This window comes from Leptodactylus fuscus, chromosome 8, assembly GCF_031893055.1.
Source record: "Leptodactylus fuscus isolate aLepFus1 chromosome 8, aLepFus1.hap2, whole genome shotgun sequence".
In the NCBI taxonomy this organism is placed as follows: Eukaryota; Metazoa; Chordata; class Amphibia; order Anura; family Leptodactylidae; genus Leptodactylus; species Leptodactylus fuscus.
In genome coordinates, this window is record NC_134272.1 from 65674848 (window position 1) to 65701320 (window position 26473).

Sequence of the window (26473 nt, forward strand, 5' to 3'; positions counted from 1 at the left end):
ACTGGGGATACTATAAGACCAGGGATACTATAAGACTGGGGATACTATAAGACCGGGGATACTATAAGACCATGGATACTATAAGACTGGGGGTACTATAAGACCTGGGGTACTATAAGGCCGGGGGTACTATAAGACTGGGGGTACTATAAGACCTGGGGTACTATAAGACCGGGGATACTATAAGACCAGGAGTACTATAAGACCGGGGATACTATAAGACCAGGAGTACTATAAGACCGGGGATACTACAAGACCGGGGGTACTATAAGACTGGGGGTACTATAAGACCAGGGAAACTATAAGACTGGGGATACTATAAGACCGGGGATACTATAAGACCATGGATACTATAAGACTGGGGGTACTATAAGACCTGGGGTACTATAAGATCGGGGGTACTATAAGACTGGGGGTACTATAAGACCTGGGGTACTATAAGACCGGGGGTGCTATAAGACTGGGGGTACTATGAGACCGAGGGTACTATAAGACCTGGGGTACTATAAGACCAGGGATACTATAAGACCAGGGATACTATAAGACCGGGAGTACTATAAGACTGGGGGTACTATAAGACCGAGGGTACTATAAGACCGGGAGTACTATAAGACCGGGGGTACTATAAGACCAGGAGTACTATAAGACCGGGGATACTACAAGACCGGGGGTACTATAAGACTGGGGGTACTATAAGACCAGGGAAACTATAAGACTGGGGATACTATAAGACCGGGGATACTATAAGACCATGGATACTATAAGACTGGGGGTACTATAAGACCTGGGGTACTATAAGATCGGGGGTACTATAAGACTGGGGGTACTATAAGACCTGGGGTACTATAAGACCGGGGGTGCTATAAGACTGGGGGTACTATGAGACCGAGGGTACTATAAGACCTGGGGTACTATAAGACCAGGGATACTATAAGACCAGGGATACTATAAGACCGGGAGTACTATAAGACTGGGGGTACTATAAGACCGAGGGTACTATAAGACCGGGAGTACTATAAGACCGGGGGTACTATAAGACCGGGGGTACTATAAGACCGGGGGTACTATAAGACCAGGGGTACTATAAGACTGGGGGTACTATAAGACCGAGTGTACTAGAAGACCGGGGGTACTAGAAGACTAGGGGTACTATAACACCGAGGGTACTATAAGACCGGGGGTACTATAAGACCGAGGGTACTATAAGACCTGGGGTACTATAAGACCGGGGGTTATAAGTACCAGAAAAGGAAGGCGGTGCACACAATAGGAAATACTACTGGGTAACACAAGTCTGGACATTAGACAGATCAGCCTGTTTAATAATGTTTTATAAAATAAGAAGAACAGAAAACATTGGAATATACAAGGATATAGTGCATAGATGCTAAAATACAGGAAACAAATATTGGACAGAAGAACTGAATATAAAATGTGAATACCCTTAAAACAGGAAAAAGCTTAACCTAAAATGTTAAAATATTGCAGTTCTGTGAAGACAAACACAGGCCCGAGCATCAGACTTTTTGATTTGAGGCTTAAAGTTCCTATTTACACAATAGTTTCAAGGTATGTTAGGCGCACATTATCTCCAATAATACATTTCACAAACCATAAAAGAAAATAATCACGATCAATAGAAAAATAAAAAATATTGTCCAGCAGCAGACATTTACAGCGGAGGGAGAAGTCCTGGCAGTCAGTGATTCACAGCAGGCTGGCGCTCTGTTCAGTGCCAAGCAGAAGATAGTCTTTAATAACTGTAGGGACTGGCAGTAAAGGAATGAAAAGGTGACACCGACTACCAAAATGTTTGCGGAGTGTAAATCTGCACAAGTGCTGCAGAGATCGCGCGCTGCCAGAGGCATTGAAGAATCTTGTGTAGAAGGAATGATGAGTCTAGAAGAAGCAAAACATAATGTGAGAAGATGGGAAAACCTGGAGAATCTCAAAGGGTTCATTGCCAAGAACAAACTGGGAGATGGTCATTTCAGCTATTGCTTTGGAGCCAGTTCTAAATCTTTGTGTCACCCCCACCCTCCACACAATATAGTTTAATGGGGAAGTGTCCCAGTGGAACTCTATCTTCTCAGTCCCGGTTCACATCTGTGTTCGGTATACCGTTCGGGAAGTTCGCTTGGGGCTCCCCCCAATGGAAACCTATACACACTAAAAAGCAGTTAGCTAAGAAAGTACATGGACCCTATAAACTATAATGGGGTCCGTGTGGTTTTCGCTTAGTGTCCGGAGGAATCATGCGGAGAGGAAAGTCCTGCAAGCACATTCAGCCTGGTTGTGCTCAGGTTCAATGTGGGATAAAGGTCCTTACATCTTCAGTTTGTGGGACAACCCTTTAAGTTGGGAAGCTGAAATATAGAGCTTCAAATTAGGGATAAATGGACCCCCCTCCTCTTCTCATATGTAGTTTTAGGTAAACCCTGTTGTCCCCCCAGGTTACATCATTAAGCATATTATCAATAGCCAAATAAAACAGAGCAATTGGCCAGAAAACACAGAAGTTAAGGAAGTTAATTTATTAAAATTAAGACAATCTTTTACAAATTCTGTTTTTTTTTCTTATCTTAATATCTTCATACCGAGATTGTGCGTGTCATGAACCCTCACCCGGACAATGCAGTTGATCCAAGAAAACACTGACAGTGACTGAGCAGATCAGGGAGACACGACACCCGTGCCATCACACTAAGGTGTATACTGCTACTAGTAAGACTGCAAGATCAGCACTTATCCCAAATGATTCTGACCTGAAACACATCCTGCGGGACGTCTTGTCTCCATTTGCTGCACACTTGAAGGTTTAAGTATGAGTTGTAAAGCAGCGCAATGACTTCAGGGAGTCCGGAACAGCAACGAAGAACCTGCACAGCATAAAGTATAGTTATCTCAGAATCTCTGCCATGAATATTGGCGATCTACTACTACTAGCAGGTAAGTCATACTGATATTATTAAGTATTACCAGTTTTCATATTAAAATAACTGTTCTATGAAAACAACACAAATAAAAATTATAGTAATGGAAAAGATAAAAACCCCTCAAGTTCACCGGTTAGGCATGTATAGGTCCATACGGAAACATGTGAATGATATCCATGTGCAATCTGTGTCCTCCATGGACCTATTTACTTCATAAATGAACCCAGGATTCAAAACAGACAGCAATATGACGTTTTTAGTTTTGCCCCTGGGTTCACAGTCCTTTACATAGACACGGTAACATGTATGGGGCTGTGAAATAGTAAAGGGTCGGTGTAATAGCTGTTAAAAACATGGGTGGCGCTTGTGTGCATATAGCCTTACACTGGTAAAGTTGCAGGCAGATATCTTCATCATTCCTTTTTCCTCCACAAGGAGTCTCAACATTGTTAAGGTGCCCATACACCATCAATGGATGCCAGCTAAGCCCTGTACATAAACAGGTTCAGTTTGGAAACAATCTGCTGCTACACATCTCTGGTGTCAGCTCATCTCCTTTAAGAACTAAGGACTGGGCAGAAATCCAACATGTCCAATCATTCTTACCACTAATATCTGCCACTGGGCAGAGTCAACCGTATCTATACATGTTTCCATAACTCGCCGTTTTCAAGATCCCTGCTTCCTCTCCCTGATTTACAAGTTAACATGGCTGTATATTTCAATATATATTTCTTACCTTCCCAAAGGCCTCAGGACACACACTGCGGGCCCCACGGTTAAGCAGAGCCCGTACAGTATGATCAGGTCTCTTGTCTTGGTAGAGCTCAGCATTCTGTAATACACAGCTCAGTGGCAGGACTCCATTATAATCTGCAGCATTGACATCTGCATCATATTTAAGGAGCAACTCCACCAGATGATGTTCAGCTTTTCTGCATGCGTGATGTAGGGGTCTTCTGTCCTGCTGGTCTTGGGCTTCTAGGTCTGCCCCTTTCTCTAGAAGAAGGCTGCAAATTTGCACACAGGTATCTTCATCATCACATTTTCCTCCACAAGCCAAGATCAGAGGAGTCTCTCCATCCACATTCTTAGCATCGATGTCTGCTCCACAGCGTAGATACAATCTTATGTGACCTAGAAGACCTAGTCGGGCCGCAATGTGGAGTGGAGTGTCCAGCATTACCTCTGTGGTTTGATTTACGAGGGCCCCATGTTGTAACAGTATCTCTGCACATCTAGGACAAAATATAGATAATGACAAACTAAACTTTAGTTTATAGGATGAAGGTAAAAGTGATAGGAAATTCCTGAATGTCTTTACTTAAAGCGCACCACTAATTTTATAGCCTCTTTTCATAAATAAATAGTTCAAGTGACTATAAGAACCTTCATAATATATTTTATTAAAGAAACATGTTTCCTACTTTATTTATTAGGCTGTTCTCCTCCTCCATGGCTTCACTCAGACTTTACTTGTATAGAATCCATTTTCATATACTGTAGAAGTCTATGGAAAAAGTGGAGGGAGAAGTAGACTATTGCCAGACAGTGAATTGATCTATTGCCTTTTTCTGTGCAGTGGTAGAGATCCATCTTGAAAGATAGCTGCGTTAGAAGAGCTCTCTCATTCAATAGATAGCAGAGTGTCTTTTCTAGTACCCTACTCCTCCCCTTCCACTCTCCATAGACTTCTATGTAAAAAGTAATTCAATCTGATAAATGAAAAATATTTATTAAGCAAAACCAGATCAGCTCTGCAGTGAGTTTCAGGGGGTTTATTCCTCTAGTAACTTGGGCTACTATGAAACTGCCCACATGTGAAACAGGGAGCCCACCTCCCATGTGCCAGTTATTGCACTTATCACATTACTCTTATGTGGTAGATGATTCCTCAGCACATGGGTGTGGGGGTTGTTGTTGCCTCTTATAAGAATATTTTCATCTAGCTAGCTACAATTGCATGCAAACTGTTTTACCTTCCTTAGGCCAGACAGCTATATCTGAGACACCATGGTGCCCAATGATGTTTAGTACTAAAGACAGAAGTGTTGATTGTAGGTTTGAGGAACATAAGGGGCACAGTTTCTACCTTAAAGACTTTTCCGTGTCACAGAAGTGTAGAGGGGTAAGACCGTCATCGCTGCGGTGGTTGGCATTAGCTCCATGTTCTAACAGTAGTTGGACACAGGCATCATGGCCTCCAGTGCAAGCTTCATGCAGCGGAGAGCGCCCTCCGGGTGCAGCATTGGGATCAGCACGGCGATGTAGTAGGTATCGGACACATTCTGTATAACCATGGGAAGCGGTTATGCATAAGGGTGATGTTAGCTCTTGTGTGTATTCCAGTGTCCACAATCCTGGAAAAAAATGATTGGACAAATAATGTCAATAAAAAATGAGGAATCCTCATAGTGTATGTCCAATGGTGGCATTAAAAATGAGATGTAATGGCCATTAGATTGCAGCCTCTCTGAAGCGCGTTTTTATTTGACAATCAGAACGGTCCCTCAGATAGCCAGGTTTTACATGAATAAAATGCTTCTTTCCCCATCAATGCCATTATATTCTAATGACCTGTTTGGCACAAAGAGGGAGAATGACTAAGCATAACTCAAAAGGGACTGTTTCGGTGACTATGGAATGGGCATGCTGAAATCCAAATTCTCCAGATTGTTGCACTCTAGAAAACATGTGCTGAGCTGATATTTATGTAAGGTGTTTGTCCAATTTGAAGGATTTACCACCAAACACAATTATCACCAATACATAGGACGGGAGACCAATGTGGGTCTTGAGTCCGCCATTTCTTCTCCGTGTAGTAAGGAGGAGTTGAATAGAAAGGTGGTTGAACCTGGGACGTGTTGATCCATTCAACCTCTACAAGAGTCATAAGAATGGTACAGAAGAATGAAGGAGACTTATTGAGGGGTCTTGTTCTTGGGACCCTGATTGGTGGGAGTCTCCATTGATCAATTATATGTGCGGCATCTATTTCTGGCTGGGTTAGGATGCATGGACAGTTGGATCAGCACTGTGATGCTTTCTTAGTTTCCCTTACCTAAATAAGAAGATGTCATCTTTAGATCCTGTATTACTTGTCTACCTTTTGCTTAGATACTGTGATGTCTTATGATGATGATTAAAGTAAATTGTAATAGCTTTGAAGTGACTGTCATCTGTCGTCTTACGCTAACCATTAACATAGAAAACCAATGTTACCCTTTGGAACCAGCACCCTGTTAGACTGCACAAAACAACCCCAGTGCAAACAAGTATATACCATAGACACATGCAATAAGCGTTCCATCATCTCACCTGCCAGGCCAAACCTTGCAGGCGCCTGTGCCTGATACCCCATGTCCTCCCCTCCGATTTTCAGCACACAGTTTGCATGCCTGGATCCCAGAAGTTGGACAAGATTAAGGTTTCCAGTCTCCAATGCTGCAAGGAAAATGTTTTCTGGGGCGAGATGTTGCTGGTGGCCCATATCTGATATAACCTGCAGCTTGTGCAGGACTCTGCTCTTCACAGCGTCCATCCCAATTTCCCACCTCAATGTTTTGCCACAATAACCAGTGCCCACCTGCTGAGTATTTATAGGGCTCTGTTTGTGTATGTCAGGCATGAGGTTGATAAATCTAACAAAGTATCCCAGGTCACATGCAGACAACACAAAGCTACTTGTGATTATTTTCTCGGCATTGTGCCCAGACTCACATTCTTTTACAGCTACAGTATAAATGTACATACAAAAATAATGCATACAAACACTTAGCAGTGTTGAATGGTACATAACATCATGATGTAGCTCAGGAAGTATGTCCCGTCTATCTCAGCTATTGTCAGGTGCTGTTTGGCATCAATGCAAAACATAGCGAGCAGTACATTTATTACTGTGCTAATATTAAAGGGGTTTTCCTACTAACAATACATCCCCTATTTACATGCCCAAAATTATATCTGGGTGCCCCCTAATCAAAATTTTTTAGGCCACACGCATTCTTTACTGTAACTGCTCCCCCATCTGAAGATCAGAATATCATCTTTTATTGTACCTTACAATGTATAATGACCCCTACGGTATATTATATCCTTTACTGTCCTCCATACAGCACATACTGGACATATATTTCCCCCGTCACAAAGAATATTACCATCTTTTTGATCATCATGCGGTATTTTGCTTCCTTCTTCTGGCCTACACATATTATAGTACCCACACACATAATATTGACTCCTTTTTTGTCCCCCTCCACACAGTATATTGTTCCTAAACAATACAGTCCTATGAAAAAGTTTGGGCACCCCTATTAATCTTAATAATTTTTAGTTCTAAATATTTTGGTGTTTGCAGCAGCCATTTCAGTTTGATATATCTAATAACTGATGGACACAGTAATATTTCAGGATTGAAATGAGGTTTATTGTACTAACAGAAAATGTGCAATATGCATTAAACCAAAATTTGACCGATGCAAAAATATGGGCACCTCAACAGAAAAGTGACATTAATATTTAGTAGATCCTCCTTTTGCAAAGATAACAGCCTCTAGTCGCTTCCTGTAGCTTTTAATCAGTTCCTGGATCCTGGATGAAGGGATTTTGGACCATTCCTCTTTACAAAACAATTCAAGTTCAGTTAAGTTTGATAGTCGCCGAGCATGGACAGCCCGCTCTCAAATGATCTGAAAACAAAGCTTGTTCAACATAGTTGTTCAGGGGAAGGATACTTGCTGCAGATGGTGTCACTGTGCATCGGTCAACAATACAGCACACTTTGCACAAGGAGAAGCTGTATGGGAGAGTGATGAGAAAGAAGCCGTTTCTGCAAGCACGCCACAAACAGAGTCGCCTGAGGTATGCAAAAGTGCATTTGGATAAGCCAGCTTCATTTTGGAAGAAGGTCCTGTGGACTGATGAAACAAAGATTGAGTTGTTTGGTCATACAAAAAGGCGTTATGCATGGTGTCCAAAAAAAACAGCATTCCAAGAAAAACACTTGCTACCCCCTGTAAGATTTGGTGGAGGTTCCATCATGCTTTGGGGCTTTGTGGTCAATGCTGGCACCGGGAATCTTGTTAAAGTTGAGGGTCGCATGGATTCCACTCAGTATCAGCAGATTCTTCAGAATAATGTTCAAGAATCAGTGACGAAGTTGAAGTTACGTCGGGGATGGATATTTCAGCAAGACAATGATCCAAAACACCGCTCCAAATCGACTCAGGCATTCATGCAGAGGAACAATGACAATGTTCTGGAATGGCCATCCCAGTCCCCAGACCTGAATATCATTGAACATCTGTGGGATGATTTGAAGCCGGCTGTCCATGCTCGGCGACCATCAAACTTAACTGAACTTGAATTGTTTTGTAAAGAGGAATGGTCCAAAATACCTTTATCCAGGATCCAGGAACTGATTAAAAGCTACAGGAAGCGACTAGAGGCTGTTATCTTTGCAAAAGGAGGATCTACTAAATATTAATGTCACTTTTCTGTTGAGGTGCCCATACTTTTGCACCGGTCAAATTTTGGTTTAATGCATATTGCACATTTTCTGTTAGTACAATAAACCTCATTTCAATCCTGAAATATTACTGTGTCCATCAGTTATTAGATATATCAAACTGAAATGGCTGGTGCAAACACCAAAATATTTAGAACTAAAAATGATTAAGATTAATAGGGGTGCCCAAACTTTTTCATAGGACTGTATATTGTCCCCTTTTATGTCCACCATATGTAATATCGCCCCTTTTTTGATACCCACACAGTGACATGTTGAATTATTCCAATGGGTAGCAGTAATATTTATCTAACCCGCCCCTGCTCCTGTAAAGGCTTACTTCTGTCTCAGCATCACATCCTGACGTTCTTTAGTGTCATGATGTACTGTGCAGCGTCCCTGAGAGGTTAAAGCAGAGCTGGGCCTTGAAAGGAGCAGGAATGGCTGAGTATAATATTAAAATATCAGCTACAACTTGTTAATTCAATAGGCAGTGACTGATTAAGAAAAAAAAAGCCATAACACAACCCCCGTGGAACACCTTTATCTCAGGAGTCCTGTGCTATTACATGGGTCGCATTATAGCAATATACACTCATGTGTGTGGTCACCAGTTCCCTTACATCTATGGCACTGATAAAGTGCTGTACTTGGAGGAGCCGAACATGCATAGCATGTGCAGCATCCCAGAGTGCTACTACTTGTGTTTGTCTATTGTTCCTCTGGGTTAGGTTGGTATGTCCCGTCCTTTATGTCATTGTGTGCAGGAGTCCCTTTGTTTTTTCCCCCTTTACTGTTCAAGCCCTTGCCCTTGGCTCAGCCCTGTCCAATCTCAGGCCGCTGGGCGGTATTGTAGGAGACCTTTCTCCATCGCGACCCTTGGACCAGAGTTCAGTTAGATCCAGTCTAGACTTTGTACAGTGCAGAGTGTCCCTGCGCCCCAGCAACTGGATTCTGGGCCAATGGTCAGCCATTACAGCCTCAAGGCTCATCCAGAGAAAGCCCTGTGTCAAGGGAACAGTTTGCCTGGACTTTTGCCAGTCGTGCCAGGAGGAACAATGGAGGACTCTGACAGAAGGAACCTGTTTGGGCCTAGTATCCAGGTATCCAGATCCCTGTCAGAACTCCCGGTTCCATTTCTAGCCCCAACATCCCCGGTTGGGAGTAGCATGAGAGAAAGTGCCTGAAACATCCCTGGGCAGCCTCCTAAAGCCAAGGCAGGGGGATTGGACAATGGACTACAACCCCCATCTACCAGGATGCCGTTGTGGTCCTTCCAGTCAAGTTAATAAGACCAGACAGTATACGACTCCTATATCACTCCCTGTCCCTTAGAAGAGGGAACTCTGCTCCCTCATTTATTTCAGCTGCCATAAAGCACAGACCACACTGCACAAACAATCGCCATCCAAAATAGGTTTCCGCTCAATGATATCGGCCAAAAAGTATCACCTACCATGGTTTGTGCAGCTCCATCTCATGTCTTCTCCTTTAATAACCAAGGTATGATTCACAACCTCTAGGCACTCTCTGAACAGCATGACGATGCCATCCATATCACCCTCACAAAAGCAGCGTAGTACATGCCCATCGTCCCAGGAGGTACTCCTAAACATTCTAGATTGGTTCTCTCCTCAGATCTGCTCGCACTCCTCACTCCTGAGAATATCATCCTGCCAGAGCCGAGTCCAGGACTAGATATGGCATCCTCGGATAATCTCATCAGCCCCAGATCTTTTGTATTTAATCCATATAGGTTGTAATTTCTTTTTTTAACATCTCAGGCTGAGCACGATAAAGTAAGTGAGATGTGATGTGCTAGACCGAGGATTAGTGCAATAAATAGTGGCCTGAAATAATGACAAATGGCAAGGCAGGGGTGTAACAAAAATAAAACAACTCCAGCCCAAAACTTGGCAGGCACCTTCGCGGGAGATTCGCACACGAGGGAAATTTATCATTTGACTATGCCAGAAAAATGGCATTAAAAGTTGTTATTTTTTTGTGTGAATTTATTTTTTGAAAAGTAGGTGGGTATTAGCAGAAGGGTGGGTGGTCTGCCACAGCTCAACTAATTCATTATAATGTATGCCTTTCTATGCCGGCTCCTAGCTGCCATAGATTTGCCATTCTGGCACGTGTCGGGAGAGAGATTAACAATACGCCTCTTAATAAATTAGGAACAAATCGCTCCAGCGCGCAATACACCAAGACTGAAATATGAAATGCCAGTCTTGATAAATTCATACAATCTTATTTGACTGCGTGTTTTTCACAGATGTTACATGTTAGTCAATAGGGAATGATCAAATGCAGTGCAAATAGAACTTTATTATAATGTTTTTTTTTGTTTCCAAGGCATTTTATCCAAATCGCACGGGCGATTAGGAGTTTGTCTGAAAATAGGCATGTCAAAAAATATTTGATCAAAAAAATGCCACTATACAGAAATGCTTGTAAAAAACATGCACTTGTAGAAATTTCATGGTGTTTTTAAAAAGCCCCCAAAAACCATATTTATCCTGAGGACATGCATTGGAGGAAAGCTGTGTTTTTGTTGCAGATTTTTGAAAGGTCTTTTTTTGTAGCCCCTAGTGCTCTGTTTCAGCACGCAAAATGCTAATTAGCCTCTCTATTGTCAGATGGGCGGTCCCTCTATTGTTTGCTGTAGCCTAGGACCACCTACCTGAGGCCCGGTTCACATCTGCCTTTGGTATTCCGTTCGAGGAGTCTGCTTGGTGACCCCCTGAATGGAATTCCGAATGCATTAAAAGGCAGTGAGCAATGAAACCACATGGACTCCATAGACTGTAATGGGGTCCGTGTGTTTTCCGTGCAGTGTCCGCACAAATCAAGTGGAGAGAAGAGTGCTGCTTGAAGTACTTTTGTCTCCACGGAAACCATGTGGAAAACACACTGACCTCATTACACTCTATGGGGTCCATGTGGTTTCATTACTCACTGCTTTTTAATGCATTCGGTATTCTGTTCGGGGGTCCCCAAATGGACTTGACAAATGGAAAACCCAACGCAGATGTGAACCAGGCCTGACAGTACAGAACCAAATTAACATATTGGGTGCTTCAACTAGAAGTGCAGAGTATCCTACAGAACGTATTTTATATCTTCAAGCCCAAAGCACCTTTCCCCTCCACCTCAGCAAAACTCATCAGAGACCAGATCTTGAGCAGGATGACCAGGAGAAGTGTCTAAAAACAGCTTCATCAGGGATGGAAGTGTAGTACTGATGACAGGTCAGAGAGGGCTGATAACCTTCAGGGTAGGAGCTCTGGCTATAGCAGAAGGAGTCCCTGCACTAAGAGTTGGTTGCAGTCAAGTTCTGATTGCTATTAACCACTTCTAGTGCAGGGACTTCTTCTAGTTTGAAGGAGTCCCTGTCCTGGGGGTTATCCATAGTCAAGTTACAGGGGGTAACTCAAAATGCTCATTGCAAACCAGGTTGCAAGTAGTACATAAACTGTAGTGGCATACCACTTGCTTCCTGCAAATCAAAGGGAGTTGCAAAGCTGGGAGGGCGTATATATATATATATATATATATATATATATATATATATATATATATATACAGTCCTATGAAAAAGTTTGGGCACCCCTATTAATCTTAATCATTTTTAGTTCTAAATATTTTGGTATTTGCAACAGCCATTTCAGTTTGATATATCTAATAACTGATGGACACAGTAATATTTCAGGATTGAAATGAGGTTTATTGTACTAACAGAAAATGCGCAATATGCATTAAACCAAAATTTGACCGGTGCAAAAATATGGGCACCTCAACAGAAAAGTGACATTAATATTTAGTAGAGCCTCCTTTTGCAAAGATAACAGCCTCTAGTTGCTTCCTGTAGCTTTTAATCAGTTCCTGGATCCTGGATGAAGGTATTTTGGACCATTTCTTTCTACAAAACAATTCAAGTTCAGTTAAGTTTGATGGTCGCCGAACATGGACAGCCCGCTCTCAAATGATCTGAAAACAAAGATTGTTCAACATAGTTGTTCAGAGGAAGGATACAAAACGTTGTCTCAGAGATTTAACCTGTCAGTTTCCACTGTGAGGAACATAGTAAGGAAATGGAAGACCACAGGGACAGTTCTTGTTAAGCCCAGAAGTGGCAGGCCAAGAAAAATATCAGAAAGGCAGAGAAGAAGAATGGTGAGAACAGTCAAGGACAATCCACAGATCACCTCCAAAGAGCTGCAGCATCATCTTGCTGCAGATGGTGTCACTGTGCATCGGTCAACTATACAGCGCACTTTGCACAAATAGAAGCTGTATGGGAGAGTGATGAGAAAGAAGCCGTTTCTGCACGTACGCCACAAATAGAGTTGCCTGAGGTATGAAAAAGCACATTTGGACAAGGCAGCTTCATTTTGGAAACAAAAATTGAGTTGTTTGGTTATAAAAAAAGGCGTTATGCATGGCGTCCAAAAAGAAACAGCATTCCAAGAAAAACACATGCTACCCACTGTAAAATTTGGTGGAGGTTCCATCATGCTTTGGGGCTGTGTGGCCAATGCCGGCATCGGGAATCTTGTTAAAGTTGAGGGTCGCATGGATTCCACTCAGTATCAGCAGATTCTTGAGAATAATGTTCAAGAATCAGTGACGAAGTTGAAGTTACGCCAGGGATGGATATTTCAGCAAGACAATGATCCAAAACACCGCTCCAAATCCTCAGGCATTCATGCAGAGGAACAATTACAATGTTCTGGAATGGCCATCCCAGTCCCCAGACCTGAATATCATTGAACATCTGTGGGATGATTTGAAGCGGGCTGTCCATGCTCGGCGACCATCTAACTTAACTGAACTTGAATTGTTTGTCCAAAATACCTTTATCCAGGATCCAGGAACTGATTAAAAGCTACAGGAAGCGACTAGAGGCTGTTATCTTTGCAAAAGGAGGATCTACTAAATATTAATGTCACTTTTCTGTTGAGGTGCCCATACTTTTGCACCGGTCAAATTTTGGTTTAATGCATATTGCACATTTTCTGTTAGTACAATAAACCTCATTTCAATCCTGAAATATTACTGTGTCCATCAGTTATTAGATATATCAAACTGAAATGGCTGTTATAAACACCAAAATATTTAGAACTAAAAATGATTAAGATTAATAGGGGTGCCCAAACTTTTTCATAGGACTGTATATATATATATATATATATATATATATATATATATATATATATATATATATATATATATACTAGCTGGTACCCGCGACTTCGTCTGCGGTGATTGTAGCAGTGGGTATATACAGGCGCGGGTAAGGTTTTCGTACTGTGTATATGGTATGGGATATGAAATGTAAGTTTGTATCTTGTTTTTGCTGTAATTCTGAGAATACGGGAGACTTTTGTTTTGAAGTTACTTTGTATTTGAGCTGCTATACGGTGTTGTGAGAAACTTTACATAGTGACTTTGGGACAGAAGTATTTGAAGTTAACCCTTTCCTTTTGATTTTCGTTTTTGACTCCCCTCCTTCTAAACCCCATAACTTTTTTATTTCTCTGCTCCCAGAGCCATATGAGGTCTTAATTTTTCCTGGAACAATTTTTTCTTCATGATGCCACCATTATTTATTCTATATAATGTACTGGGAAGCAGGGAAAAAATTCAAAATGGGGTGGATTTGAAGAAAAAATGCATTTCTGCGACTTTCTTACGGGCTTTGGTTTTACGGCGTTCACTGTGCAACCAAAATGACATGTCCCTTGTATTCTGTGTTTCGTTACGATTCCGGGGATACCAAATTTATATGGTTTTATTTACATTTTGACCCCTTAAAAAAAATCCAAAACTGTGTTAAAAAATTATTTTTTGAAAACTCGCCATATTCTGACAGCCGTAACTTGTTTATACTTGCGTGTACGGGGATGTATAGGGCGTCTTTTTTTGCAGGAACGGGTGTACTTTGTAGTTCTACCATTTTTGGGAAATGTTATTGCTTTGATCACTTTTTATTCAAATTTTTAGCAGAATCAAAACAGTGAAAAAATGGCAGTTTGGCACTTTTGACCATTTTTCCCGCTACGGCGTTTACCGAACAGGAAAAATATTTATATAACTTTGTAGAGCGGGCGATTTAGGACGCGCGGATACCTAACATGTATGTATTTCACAGTTTTTAACTACTTTTATATGTGTTCTAGGGAAAGGGGGGTGATTTGAATTTTTAATCCTTTTTATTTATTTTTTTTATATTTTTTTTACTTTTTTAAAACTTTTTTTTTGCATTTATTAGACCGCCTAGGGGTATTGACATGGGTGGGTGGTGTCGCGGATTGTCAGAGTGGTGGGGGCAAACATGGCTGCTCCGGAGCGTTAAAGAGCGCCTCCTAGAGAATCGTTAAGGTGAGGGTCAAAGTGGTAAAGTATATGTATATGTGATTGTGTGGGGTTAGGGGCGAGGCTGTAGAGGGCAATATGAATTTTGTGGCTTGCTATGGTCCAAAGTGTGTGAGATTGCAGAGATGGTGGTGTGAGTTTGGGTTTTGTGGGGGTCCTGGCACAAACGTATGTGCGCTATTGTGACGAAAAGTAGCCTATTGTTTAATCGAGTGTAATAACTATGTTTGTGGAAAATTTCAGCCAAATCGGTGGAGCGGTTTTTGCGTGATTGACCGCCAAACATCCGAACATCCAAAGGGTCCAAGGAAAAACGTATGTGCGCTATTGTGACGAAAAGTAGCCTATTGCGCAATCGAGTGTAGGGACTATGTTTGTGGAAAATTTCAGCCAAATCGGGGTCCAAAGTGTGTGAGATTGCAGAGATAGTGGTGTGAGTTTGGTTTTGTGGGGGTCCTGGGAAAAACGTATGTGCGCTATTGTGACAAAAAGTAGCCTATTGTTTAATCGGGTGTATTAACTATGTTTGTGGAAAATTTCAGCCAAATCGGTGGAGCGGTTTTTCTGTGATTGAGGAACAAACATCCGAACATGCAAACATCCAAACACACAAACCCACAAACCCACAAACTCACAAACTTTCACATTTATAATATTAATAGGATATATATATATAGATTACAGGGGCGGAAGGGCAAGGGTGGGTCAATACATTTAATATAGCGGCACTGGGGCAGCAGTAACCCTTCTTAGTGGGGGGACTCTAGCTTAACACACTGAGGGAGATTTATCAATCCCTCTACACCAGTTTTCTGGTCAAGATAATATTGCGGAGTGCATTTCGTGCAAGGCCCTTTCTTGCGGTAAACATGTGCCACAACTCCGCCTTGCTTGCCACGTTGTGCGAGTGTGGGCAGAGTGGAGTGGAGATGCGACATATTCATTTTAACTTTAGTTTTCAGGTTTGAGCCTCTTCATAAATTACTTACTCACTGAGCCAATTGGGACTTTACACCAGTCTTAATAAATCTGCCCCATTGTACAACTGTTAAAAACATAGATCTTCCGCTGAGCTATTCTTTTAGAATGACACAAAGGTGTTGTAGTACATTCTTTTCTGTCTAACACAAAATGCAGATACAGGCTATGACGTTTTCTTTATCAACAAAATGGCTATAAAAACATATCGTTTGGATGGATCTTAATAACTTGATCTGAATGGATCATACGCAAGCTGTTTTCTGGTCAGTGGAGATACAGTAGCATGTAAGTCATCTCTGTTACTGTTGCCAGGTCCATGCTAATGTCTCCCCTTGGGACTGCCATGTTATCTATTAGTTATGGATAAATTCTGTTCCTCTCGTGACATTGTAACCAATGCTGAAGTGTTGACTGACATGTCTGTGCTGTTGGAGCATGTCCCAGATTTTAGAAATAAGAGTCTGTGGTGACAACACCTTCAGGATTTTACAATAGACTAGTCACCCAAAATGCAGCAAAACTCCAGTCTAAGCGCGCTCTGCCTCATAGCATTGTATCTGAGCTAAATTTGTTGTAAAGTTATATATTTTCACCTGTCCTGAGTTTAAAGGGGGTTTCCACTTTCTACAATTCAGAACAATCACCAATGGTAAATGACTGCCAAATGTTAAACTAATTGTGGGACATATTTCCTATCCATGTTTGACAATAACTAGTGAATTTGTATGGCAGTAAGCAGTGGCATAACTAGGAATGGCGGGGCCCCGTGGCAAACTTTTGACATGGCCCCACCTCCCACCCCGACTGATGCCGAAGACCCTAATGACCTACCCCCCCCCACATTCCTGTGCACTCTATTATGCCCCATAGTGGCCCCTGCACACAGTATTATGCCCCATAGTGGCCCCTGCACACAGTATTATCCCCCATAGTGGCCCCTGCACACAGTATTATGCCCCATAATGGCCCCTGCACACAGTATTATGCTCCATAGTAGCCCCTGCACACAGTATTATCCCCCATAGTGGCCCCTGCACACAGTATTATGCCCCATAGTGGCCCCTGCACACAGTATTATCCCCCATAGTGGCCCCTGCACACAGTATTATGCCCCATAGTGGCCCCTGCACACAGTACTATGCCCCATAGTGTCCCCTGCACACAGTATTATCCCCCATAGTGGCCCCTGCACACAATATTATCCCCCATAGTGTCCCCTGCACACAGTATTATGCCCCATAGTGTCCCCTGCACACAGTATTATGCCCCATAGTGGCCCCTGCACACAGTACTATGCCCCATAGTGTCCCCTGCACACAGTATTATCCCCCATAGTGGCCCCTGCACACAATATTATCCCCCATAGTGGCCCCTGCACACAGTATTATGCCCCATAGTGGCCCCTGCACACAGTACTATGCCCCATAGTGTCCCCTGCACACAGTATTATCCCCCATAGTGGCCCCTGCACACAATATTATCCCCCATAGTGTCCCCTGCACACAGTATTATGCCCCATAGTGTCCCCTGCACACAGTATTATGCCCCATAGTGTCCCCTGCACACAGTATTATGCCCCATAGTGGCCCCTGCACACAGTATTATTCCCCATAGTGGCCCCTGCACACAGTATTATCCCCCATAGTGTCCCCTGCACACAGTATTATCCCCCATAGTGGCCCCTGCACACAATATTATGCCCCATAGTGTCCCCTGCACACAGTATTATCCCCCATAGTGTCCCCTGCACACAGTATTATGTCCACTGTGGACACCCATGAACAATTATTATACTCTGGGGTCTGTACAAACATAAAAACCACTGTCACTTACCTATCTCCGGCTCCGCTGCAGTCCTCAGTGGTGTTGGCCATCTTCCTTGACATTCAGACGTCACATGACCCGAGACGCAGACCCCGGTCATGTGACGTCAGGGACCTTACTGTAGTAGGCCTAAAGCCTGCCAGGCGCGTGGAAAGCTAAGTAACACAGTTTTTTTCTGTTTGCTTATCTCTCCCTGGCCTCCGATCATTATACTCGGGGGTCTGAAAAGACCCCCGAGTATAATAATAGTGTTTGTGGGGCCCGTGGCGTCACTTACTGATCCCTGCCAGGATCGGTAAGTAAATAGGGCCCATTATCGGCTGGAGTAACTCCAGCTGGTAACAGCCTAATAAGAAAAAAAACAATGCAGCGATAGCGGCTGTCGCCGGGCCCCTAATGTCCCAGGCCCTGTGCCAGTCGCTACCCCGGTAGTGACGCCACTGGCAGTAAGGGATTTCCTGAGGATAGACCTTAAAAAATTAAGCATGGCCAATCCCTTAGTAACCCAGACTTGAAGGTTACTATTATGTATTTCCTAGGGTATGTTGGAGGTGGGTCTGCAGATTCATTTTATTTGGTGGGCCCAAGGTACCCAAGGCAGACACTGTTTTTGTGCAGTCTGTTTAATTGACATGACAGGTGGGTTTCCATTTGGTAAGACAAACAGCTGTGACATACTAGTATGATTCTGTAAGGTAACTGCTGTGACATCCCAAGTGTGTCTCCAGCTTGTAAATAAGTTTCAGATATTGCAGGTAATCTCAGGGGTGGCCACACCATATGCAGCAAAGGGCAGCACGGTTGCTCAGTGGTTAGCACTACAGCCTTGCAGCACTGGAGTCCTGAGTTTGAATCCTGCCAATGACAACATTTGCAAGGAGTCTGTATGTTCTCCCCATGTTTGTGTTTCCTCCCACACGCCAAAGACATACTGATAGGGAATGTAGATTGAGAACCCTATATGGGACAATGATTGACAATGTCTGTAAAGTGCTACAAAATATGATGGCACTATACAAGTAAGCATAATAAATAAATAAATTAGCAGCCAGAAATCCTCTCTATTGATATTTCTTTGTGACATTATTGACTTGATGTCTCCAGTTTTCTTTCTACCGATTCAAGAGCTGGTTAGACTTCACATCATTCAGCGTTACACGTCGACAAGGAGCTGCATGCATACTTATGGATGGCCTGAAAAGAAGGTTAATGTGGAAAGGTCGGTACAGTACGATTCCAGGAGTCACAGTATTACCAGGAATTGTGTGACACTTGTAATCAGGAGCTGGAAAGAGTGACCTTGTGCCAGACTTTGTCCAGATCCCGCAGTATACAGCCTGGGATATTAATAGCTCTCAAGTGTCTTACTGTTGATCCTTTTATAATGCCATTCTTTGCACAGAGTACTGGACAAATATTTCGCTTATGCTTTCTGATTTTGCTGGTGAGCTATTTACATCTACATTAGGGTATAGATAATATTTAATTTTTGTTGATTTTTTTTATTTTTTTATTGCTAAAGGCATTTTTATATGTTATGTGATCCAAGCGAGTTCTTCATTCAAATGTACATGTCACAAATTTATGGCATATTCTATGGTGAGAATACCCCTTAGAGAAGATATATAGATAATATCGGACTGGGATGTCTTGGGTCTGCTAGTGGGATTTTTCTAAAGGCCAACAGCCAGGGTCCCTGCAGATCAGCTGTACCAAGAAAGGGAGGCTACAGGTAATAAATAGCATGTCAGGAGCCATGCTACCCACCCAATTTATGGAAAACCTCTTTAAAGGGGTTGTCTGGGCCTAATTTGTTATGGTCACTTCACTGGTCCCCCATACTGTATGGAGAACAGTGATGGGGCCATTATATTGTGTGGAGGTAGTAATGGGGACGGGACTAACATCCTGTGGGGGATATTAAACTGTGTGGGGCATATTAAACAGGTTGTCTGAGCCACAGGATAGGCCATAAATATCTGATTGGTAGGGGGCTGACACATGGCCCCATCAGCTGTATGGAGCCACTACACAACACAATGCAGAAAGCTCTTGTAGCAGTCAGTAGTAGCCCCTATTGTCTTAACAGTGGTGTTTTGCTGCCATCTACTGGTGTGAAGAAATATAGCCTGGGACTGTACTACTGTGAGACAATAATCACCCTGTTCTGTTTGGTAAATGGTGCGGTCCAGAGGAAGTGACGTGAGCAGCGTGGTGTGGGCCCAGAGTGTGTGCTGTGAGGACCTGTGAGAGGTCATTGCTGCTGTAGGCCATAGTAGAAGGCCTGAAACACTGCAGAGACTGACTGGAGAAAGCGGCAGTGTTGTGGAGATTGTTCTGGAGACTAAAGCCGGACTGTGCCTTGGACTTTGTTCAGACCTTCACCCAAGACAGAAGCAAGACAGAGTCTGCTGAGTTCCTGGACAGGCCTGCATCGAGGGAGCACCACAGAGAGCTGAGAGACTGTATAAACCCGGTACCGTACAAGTATCTCAGGGACAGCTAGGGCCAGTTTATAGCGTGCGTTATCCTCATACTGTTATATGTAACTTAGTTTTATTTTGTTGATTCCTTCCCATTTTCCATAAGTAAATTGTGTTATATACCTGCCAGTGTGCGTCTGTCTCCTAGTCGCGGATCCTTGTTACCTGCTGGCCCGGACTTACATTTTGGCGTAGTCGGCAGGATGGACGTGAACATATGCGGCCGAGACTTAGGCAGAAGAGGTATTATCGTAGTCCAGGAGGGCTATGATAAACAGATCCCCGTAATTTTAGGGATGAATATTCTGAAGGACATGGACCACCTGCTGTTTGCTAGAGATGGGCATAATTATTGGAGAGAAGCTACTGCTCACCAACCCACTCGGGCTGCCTTACAGCGATTAATAAGGATGTGTGGACTACAGAGAGCCACCGGTGGAGAACAGCCCGTGGGCTGTATTACTGTTCCTCATCACACCAAGATAACACTACCAGTTGAAAGAGAGACTATTATATCGCTCCCACTGGGCACCACCCGGAAATTAGAAGGCCTCTCTGTCATGATTGACCCATTATCTAACCAGAGCGGGTGCACTAATGTGCTTGTGGCTCGCTCCTTGTCTGTGGTAACCCAGGGGAGAGTGTTGGTGCGGTGTGTCAATACCCATAACCAGAGTTTAGATCTGACTCCAGGTAGCCTCCTTGCCAAGGTCTATGCTGTCCCAGCTGAAATACGAAAGGCGATACCTTTAGAACTGACCCCGTCCGGGAAGGGGGAATGGTCAGTGACCGTGTCCACAGAAGCAGAAGGGCTCATTGTCTCCCATGAAGAAGGGCGGTTGCTGCGGGAACGGATGAAGTTAAATGTTTCCCGATTCACCACTGATCAAGTCAGAAAGATAGACCAGTTGCTAGGAGAACACAAGGCCTCATTTGCACGACATGAGAATGACTTTGGCTGTGCAAAGAGAATCTATCACGAAATACCCACTGGAGATGCGGCTCCCATCCGAGAGAGATATCGGCAGATACCACCCCAACAGTACCAAGAAGTGAAAGATCTGCTGAATTCAATGCTGGAGAATGGAGTTGTTAGAGAGAGTCAAAGCCCTTGGGCTGCACCAGTGGTGTTAGTCAAAAAGAAGGACGGATCTTTAAGGTTCTGCGTGGATTATCGTAGACTGAACTCCTGCACTGTACGTGACTCTTACCCGCTCCCCCGTATTGAAGAATCGCTTACGGCCTTAGGCAAGGCCCGTTACTTCTCGTCCCTGGATTTAGCAAGTGGCTACTGGCAGGTCCCCATGAGTGAGAAAGACAAAGGGAAGACGGCTTTCATCCTCCCAATGGGTCTATATGAGTTCAACCGTATGCCTTTTGGTCTGACCAATGCCCCGGGTACATTCCAACGGCTCATGGAGAAATGTCTGGGCGATTTCAATTTCGAATTCACTCTGATTTACCTTGATGACATCATTGTCTATTCCGCTACATTCGAAGATCATCTTCAGAAGCTGGGGCAGGTTTTTAGGAGACTGAGAGAGCACGGTTTGAAGTTGAAGCCCAGTAAGTGTCGCCTGTTACAGGAAGAAATTGAATATTTGGGACATCGAATATCAGGACGTGGAGTGCAGCCATCCAGTGAGAAGATTGCGGCTGTGCGAGACTGGCCCACTCCTACCACCCTACGAGAGGTCCGTGCCTTCTTAGGGCTTGCTGGATATTACAGGCGGTTTGTGAAAGACTTTGCACACAAAGCTGAACCACTGAATGCGCTATTGAGGAATACCGCTAGGGGTCCGAAGGCTCAATGCATGCCTTGGGGTATCGAACAAGAGAGAGCATTTCAAACTCTGAAAGATGCTTTGACCAACCCTCCAATTCTGGCATATGCTGATTACCATCTACCCTTTCAGCTTTATACAGACGCCAGCCAATATGGTCTTGGGGCAGTACTCTCCCAAATCCAGAATGGAGAAGAAAGAGTGATCGCATATGGCAGCCGGTCATTACGAGACTCTGAAAGAAACCCTGCTAATTACAGCTCCTTCCGCTTGGAGTTATTAGCCCTTGTGTGGGCAATGACTGAGAAGTTTGCGGGGTACCTCACCGGGGCAGAAGTACAAGTGTTGACAGACAACAATCCACTGGCACATTTGGATAATGCAAAGCTAGGTGCCCTGGAGCAACGGTGGATGGCCCGACTTTCTAAGTACCGCTACAGTGTGAAATATCGCTCCAAAAATGAGAATCAGAATGCCGATGCATTGTCCCGAGTCACCACCCAACCACCGGTCGGGGACATAGATCAAGAATTAGAATCAACAGAGGTACCTGATTTCACCCAGTTTTCCCAGAAGGTGGTGACTGCTCGACAGAGCGAAATACTGGGAACTCAAGTAGCTCCCTTCCTGGGCCCATCCCACCAAGAATGGATTGGGCTCCAGCAACGTGATCCAAGCCTGGCACTGTTATGCCGTTGTGTTAAAAAGGGGTGCAAGCCTACTATTGATGAAAGAGACCAGCTGTCACCCGAAGTATTAGCGGTACTGGGGCAGTGGAACCGATTGGAGATGAGGGACGGGATCCTACGACGGCGTGTATACTTGCCAACTGAAATTGACGCCTGTTATCAAATTGTAGTGACTACTGATCTGGCCCGTCCACTAGCCGCCGAGGTACATCGTAGGAATGGTCACTTTGGAGCTGAGAAGACCTTTAGGTGGCTCCAACGATTGATCTTCTGTCCGAGTCTCCGCTTCATTGTTGAAGAAGTATGTCGTGATTGCAGAGCATGCGAAATCAACAAAGCAGTTGAACAGAGGGCTCCAACACAGACCATAGTGACGAAAGAGCCACTTGAAGTATTGATGATTGACTATCTCGCCGTGGGATATTCTGCAAGTGGGCATCAGTATTGCTTAGTTATGGTAGATCACTTTACCAAATTTGCTGTAGCCGTTGCAACAAAGGACCAGACTGCTGAGTCGGCTGCTGAGGCCCTGTGTCACCACTTCATACGAGTGTACGGCTGCCCTTAACGCATTCACTCTGACCAAGGCGCCTGCTTTGAGGGGCGAGTCATGCAAGAAGTGCAACGTATTTATGGAATGAAAAAGTCACGCACCACCCCATACCATCCACAGGGGAACGGGGCATGTGAACGATTTAACCACACATTACTTCAGATGATCCGTACCTTGGAAGCCGACAAGAAGCGACAATGGCCGCAGTACCTGCCTGAATTGCTATGGGCCTATAATAATCAAATCCACTCTGTCACAGGGTACGCCCCATATGTTCTCTTCTTTGGGCGACCCGGAAAAGGTGTGGGAGACCTCAACCTCGAAGACACCGATGAATTTCCTTATCGAGGCCTGCCCACTTGGATTCAGGCTCACCGTCAGAGATTAGAGACTGTCCACCGGATAGTACGTGAGAGACTACAAGAACAAGTTCACCCTAATCATCGGCCGGTGCAGGACACCCCTCTTAAAGTGGGCGACTTAGTCTTGGTACGAGTAAAGAAGCCACTAGGGAAATTGGACAGTAGGTGGGAACCTGACCCTTACTGCATTGTGGCCCACCCTCATGTTGATAGTCCCGTTTACCAAGTCCAAAATACCCTGACCAAGCAGACGCGGACGCTACACCGTGACATGTTACGCCCATGTCAGTCTCAGGGACCAGTTCAGAATGACAGAGAGGAAGTGACTATGACACACCCCTCCACAAGTGAGCCCTGGTTGTGGGATGACGATGATGATAACGGGGGTGTTGTGGAAGCTGTGACCACCCCGACAGTAACTGGGCCTGCAACAGTAGTGACACCCCCGACTGCCATATCTGACCGTCCTAATGAGAGACCGACCTCTACACTTGCTGATGATATGACAAGCTTGCGGCAGACTAGTCGCTCCACAGCGGGTGTACCGCCAGTGCGTTATGCCCAGAATGAGTTTGTTTGGCCAGCGGTCCATCGTTACATCACAACATTGCGATTACAGAAATGTGTTGATGGGGCTATTGTTGTCAGGGACTGCCAACATTCGACTGGGGGGTATGTAGCAGTCAGTAGTAGCCCCTATTGTCTTAACAGTGGTGTTTTGCTGCCATCTACTGGTGTGAAGAAATATAGCCTGGGACTGTACTACTGTGAGACAATAATCACCCTGTTCTGTTTGGTAAATGGTGCGGTCCAGAGGAAGTGACGTGAGCAGCGTGGTGTGGGCCCAGAGTGTGTGCTGTGAGGACCTGTGAGAGGCCATTGCTGCTGTAGGCCATAGTAGAAGGCCTGAAACACTGCAGAGACTGACTGGAGAAAGCGGCAGTGTTGTGGAGATTGTTCTGGAGACTAAAGCCGGACTGTGCCTTGGACTTTGTTCAGACCTTCACCCAAGACAGAAGCAAGACAGAGTCTGCTGAGTTCCTGGACAGGCCTGCATCGAGGGAGCACCACAGAGAGCAGAGAGAGACTGTATAAACCCGGTACCGTACAAGTATCTCAGGGACAGCTAGGGCCAGTTTATAGCGTGCGTTATCCTCACACTGTTATATGTAACTTAGTTTTATTTTGTTGATTCCTTCCCATTTTCCATAAGTAAATTGTGTTATATACCTGCCAGTGTGCGTCTGTCTCCTAGTCGCGGATCCTTGTTACCTGCTGGCCCGGACTTACACTCTATCTGCTGAAAAGAGGATGGGCACCATCACTGCAGCTCAGCTCCCATTCACTTCTGTAAGTGGACCCCTAAACAGTAGATGGAGCTTTCTGCTTCCACCCCATATTGTGTACAGGATGGATGCCAGTAGTGGCTCCATACAGTGTCTACCCCCTACTGATCAGGTATAAGTGGATAACCTCTTTAAGGCCTTATGCACACGTCTGAGTGTATGGACTGAGGGGGCCTGATTTTTTTTGTGTGGAATACACTTGGGTGACAGTCAGCTGACATCTCATTGTCATCTGAATGCCTTCCATCCCCCACTGATCTCAATAGGGGTGTTTGTTCCATTTGAGACAGGATGGCTGTTGAAACAGGTGATGCTTGTGGTTTGGTTTACTTCGCAAGGGTCATCCAGTTACAAAGCAAAATGGAGGAACAATGTATTTACAAAAGCAGGTTTCACTTGTATGGCACTTTACAAAATCGAAGTAATTTAACCCTTTCCAATGTGGAGATCTGGGGTAACCCCTGGACTTAGCCCTCACTTACAACCACTCATGGGGAAATGCATGACAGATTTTGGCTATGGGAAGAATATGCAAATCTGTCTTCCATGATGTAATTAAGAAGTCTGGTGCCTCAGTGTTGCAAACCAATAGAGGGCGATCACTGGATTTTGGCTATGGACACCTAGCTTTCCTCACTGGCTGAGCAGTGGAGATATTCAGTGTACAATAGGTTGAAGAAGTCTTAGTTCTACGAGTACGGGGTCCAGGGAGACGGGACTGCCTGCTAACCCTACCTGCCACTTACTAACCTGAAGAGCTGATGGTGCTCTTCCATAATCTAGTTCCATCGTCTACATCTAGCACTTCTGCAAACCGGAGAGGAAACAATGTATGGGATAAATGTTGTGGTATTCTAGCAAGTGCTACTAAAGTCCTCCCACTAGAAAGCCAGAGTAGAAGCCATTCCTGTTTGTACAGTGACACATATTATTAACTTCTGAGTGTCCAATGTAAAGCTGGAAAGTGAAAATGGCCACCAGTAATAAACAGCATGAAACAATCCAGAACAGGGTGAAACAGATACACCATAACAAAGCAGTAAAGGCATTATCAATGGCCCCTCTAGGGGACACTGCATAAAGTTACTAAAAATGTGAACACACATTAAGTACATATAGATATTCTATTTATGTAGAGCAATAAGGAAAAGGGGGTGTAGGGAGCTCTATTAGAGGTTTTGTCCCAATGGGCAGTGTAGTAGACACCACTATAGGGTAACATTTTAGAAAGTACTGAAATAGCTATGATAACTCCAGAAAAGTAAAGGATTATTAATAGACCACATCAAGTCTTCATTTAGTAAGACAGATAGTTACCCAATAAGACCTGCGGAGGGATTGGTGCATCTGGCTCCTTCATCCAGTCATCATTGGAGAGTTCGATAATGGCATCAACATGTTTGACCTGATTTATTAGCAGGTCAATAATCGCTTCTTCTTCCCCACTGGTCAGTAAAGAGTTAAGATGAGCAACAAATACAGAATTTGCTGAATAGTCAGGCCTAACGATCTGGGATGGAGTTGTACTTCTCCTGGTGCGGGAGGACATTATGGATTCTGTTGCGGTGCTTTTTCAGTAATATGAAGTAAATTGATCTATGGGATTTGTGGTACTCAGTCTGCGTAGA

The 26473-nt window shown here is 44.0% G+C and overlaps 1 protein-coding gene across 3 annotated transcripts; it reads right to left on the reverse strand.

Moving 5' to 3' along the window:
- Positions 1-1421: 1421 nt before the first annotated feature.
- On the reverse strand, positions 1422-26473 carry ASB18 (ankyrin repeat and SOCS box containing 18). Of its 3 annotated transcripts, none has more exons than XM_075283932.1 (5): positions 26163-26473; positions 5029-5296; positions 3676-4174; positions 2766-2879; positions 1422-1899 (listed from the first exon to the last, which is right to left on the reverse strand). In XM_075283932.1, exons 1-5 carry the CDS (start codon positions 26392-26394, stop codon positions 1708-1710), a joined length of 1305 nt encoding a protein of 434 aa, XP_075140033.1. In that variant the 5' UTR covers positions 26395-26473; the 3' UTR covers positions 1422-1707. The 3 variants fall into 3 exon arrangements, with proteins under 3 accessions (XP_075140033.1, XP_075140034.1, XP_075140032.1); XM_075283933.1 differs by lacking the exon at positions 26163-26473 and adding an exon at positions 9899-10123; XM_075283931.1 differs by lacking the exon at positions 26163-26473 and adding an exon at positions 6255-6564.

Bases quoted from the DNA above. Each gene is read 5' to 3' on its own strand.
- ASB18 (XM_075283931.1), bottom strand. From the start codon at position 6,564: ATGCCTGACATACACAAACAGAGCCCTATAAATACTCAGCAGGTGGGC. The intron at 2,880-3,675 runs GTAAGAAATATA...TATGCTGTGCAG, and splicing joins GTCCTGAGGCCTTTGGGAAG to GTTCTTCGTTGCTGTTCCGG. The intron at 1,900-2,765 runs GTCAGAATCATT...TGCTTCTTCTAG, and splicing joins TCCCGCAGGATGTGTTTCAG to ACTCATCATTCCTTCTACAC.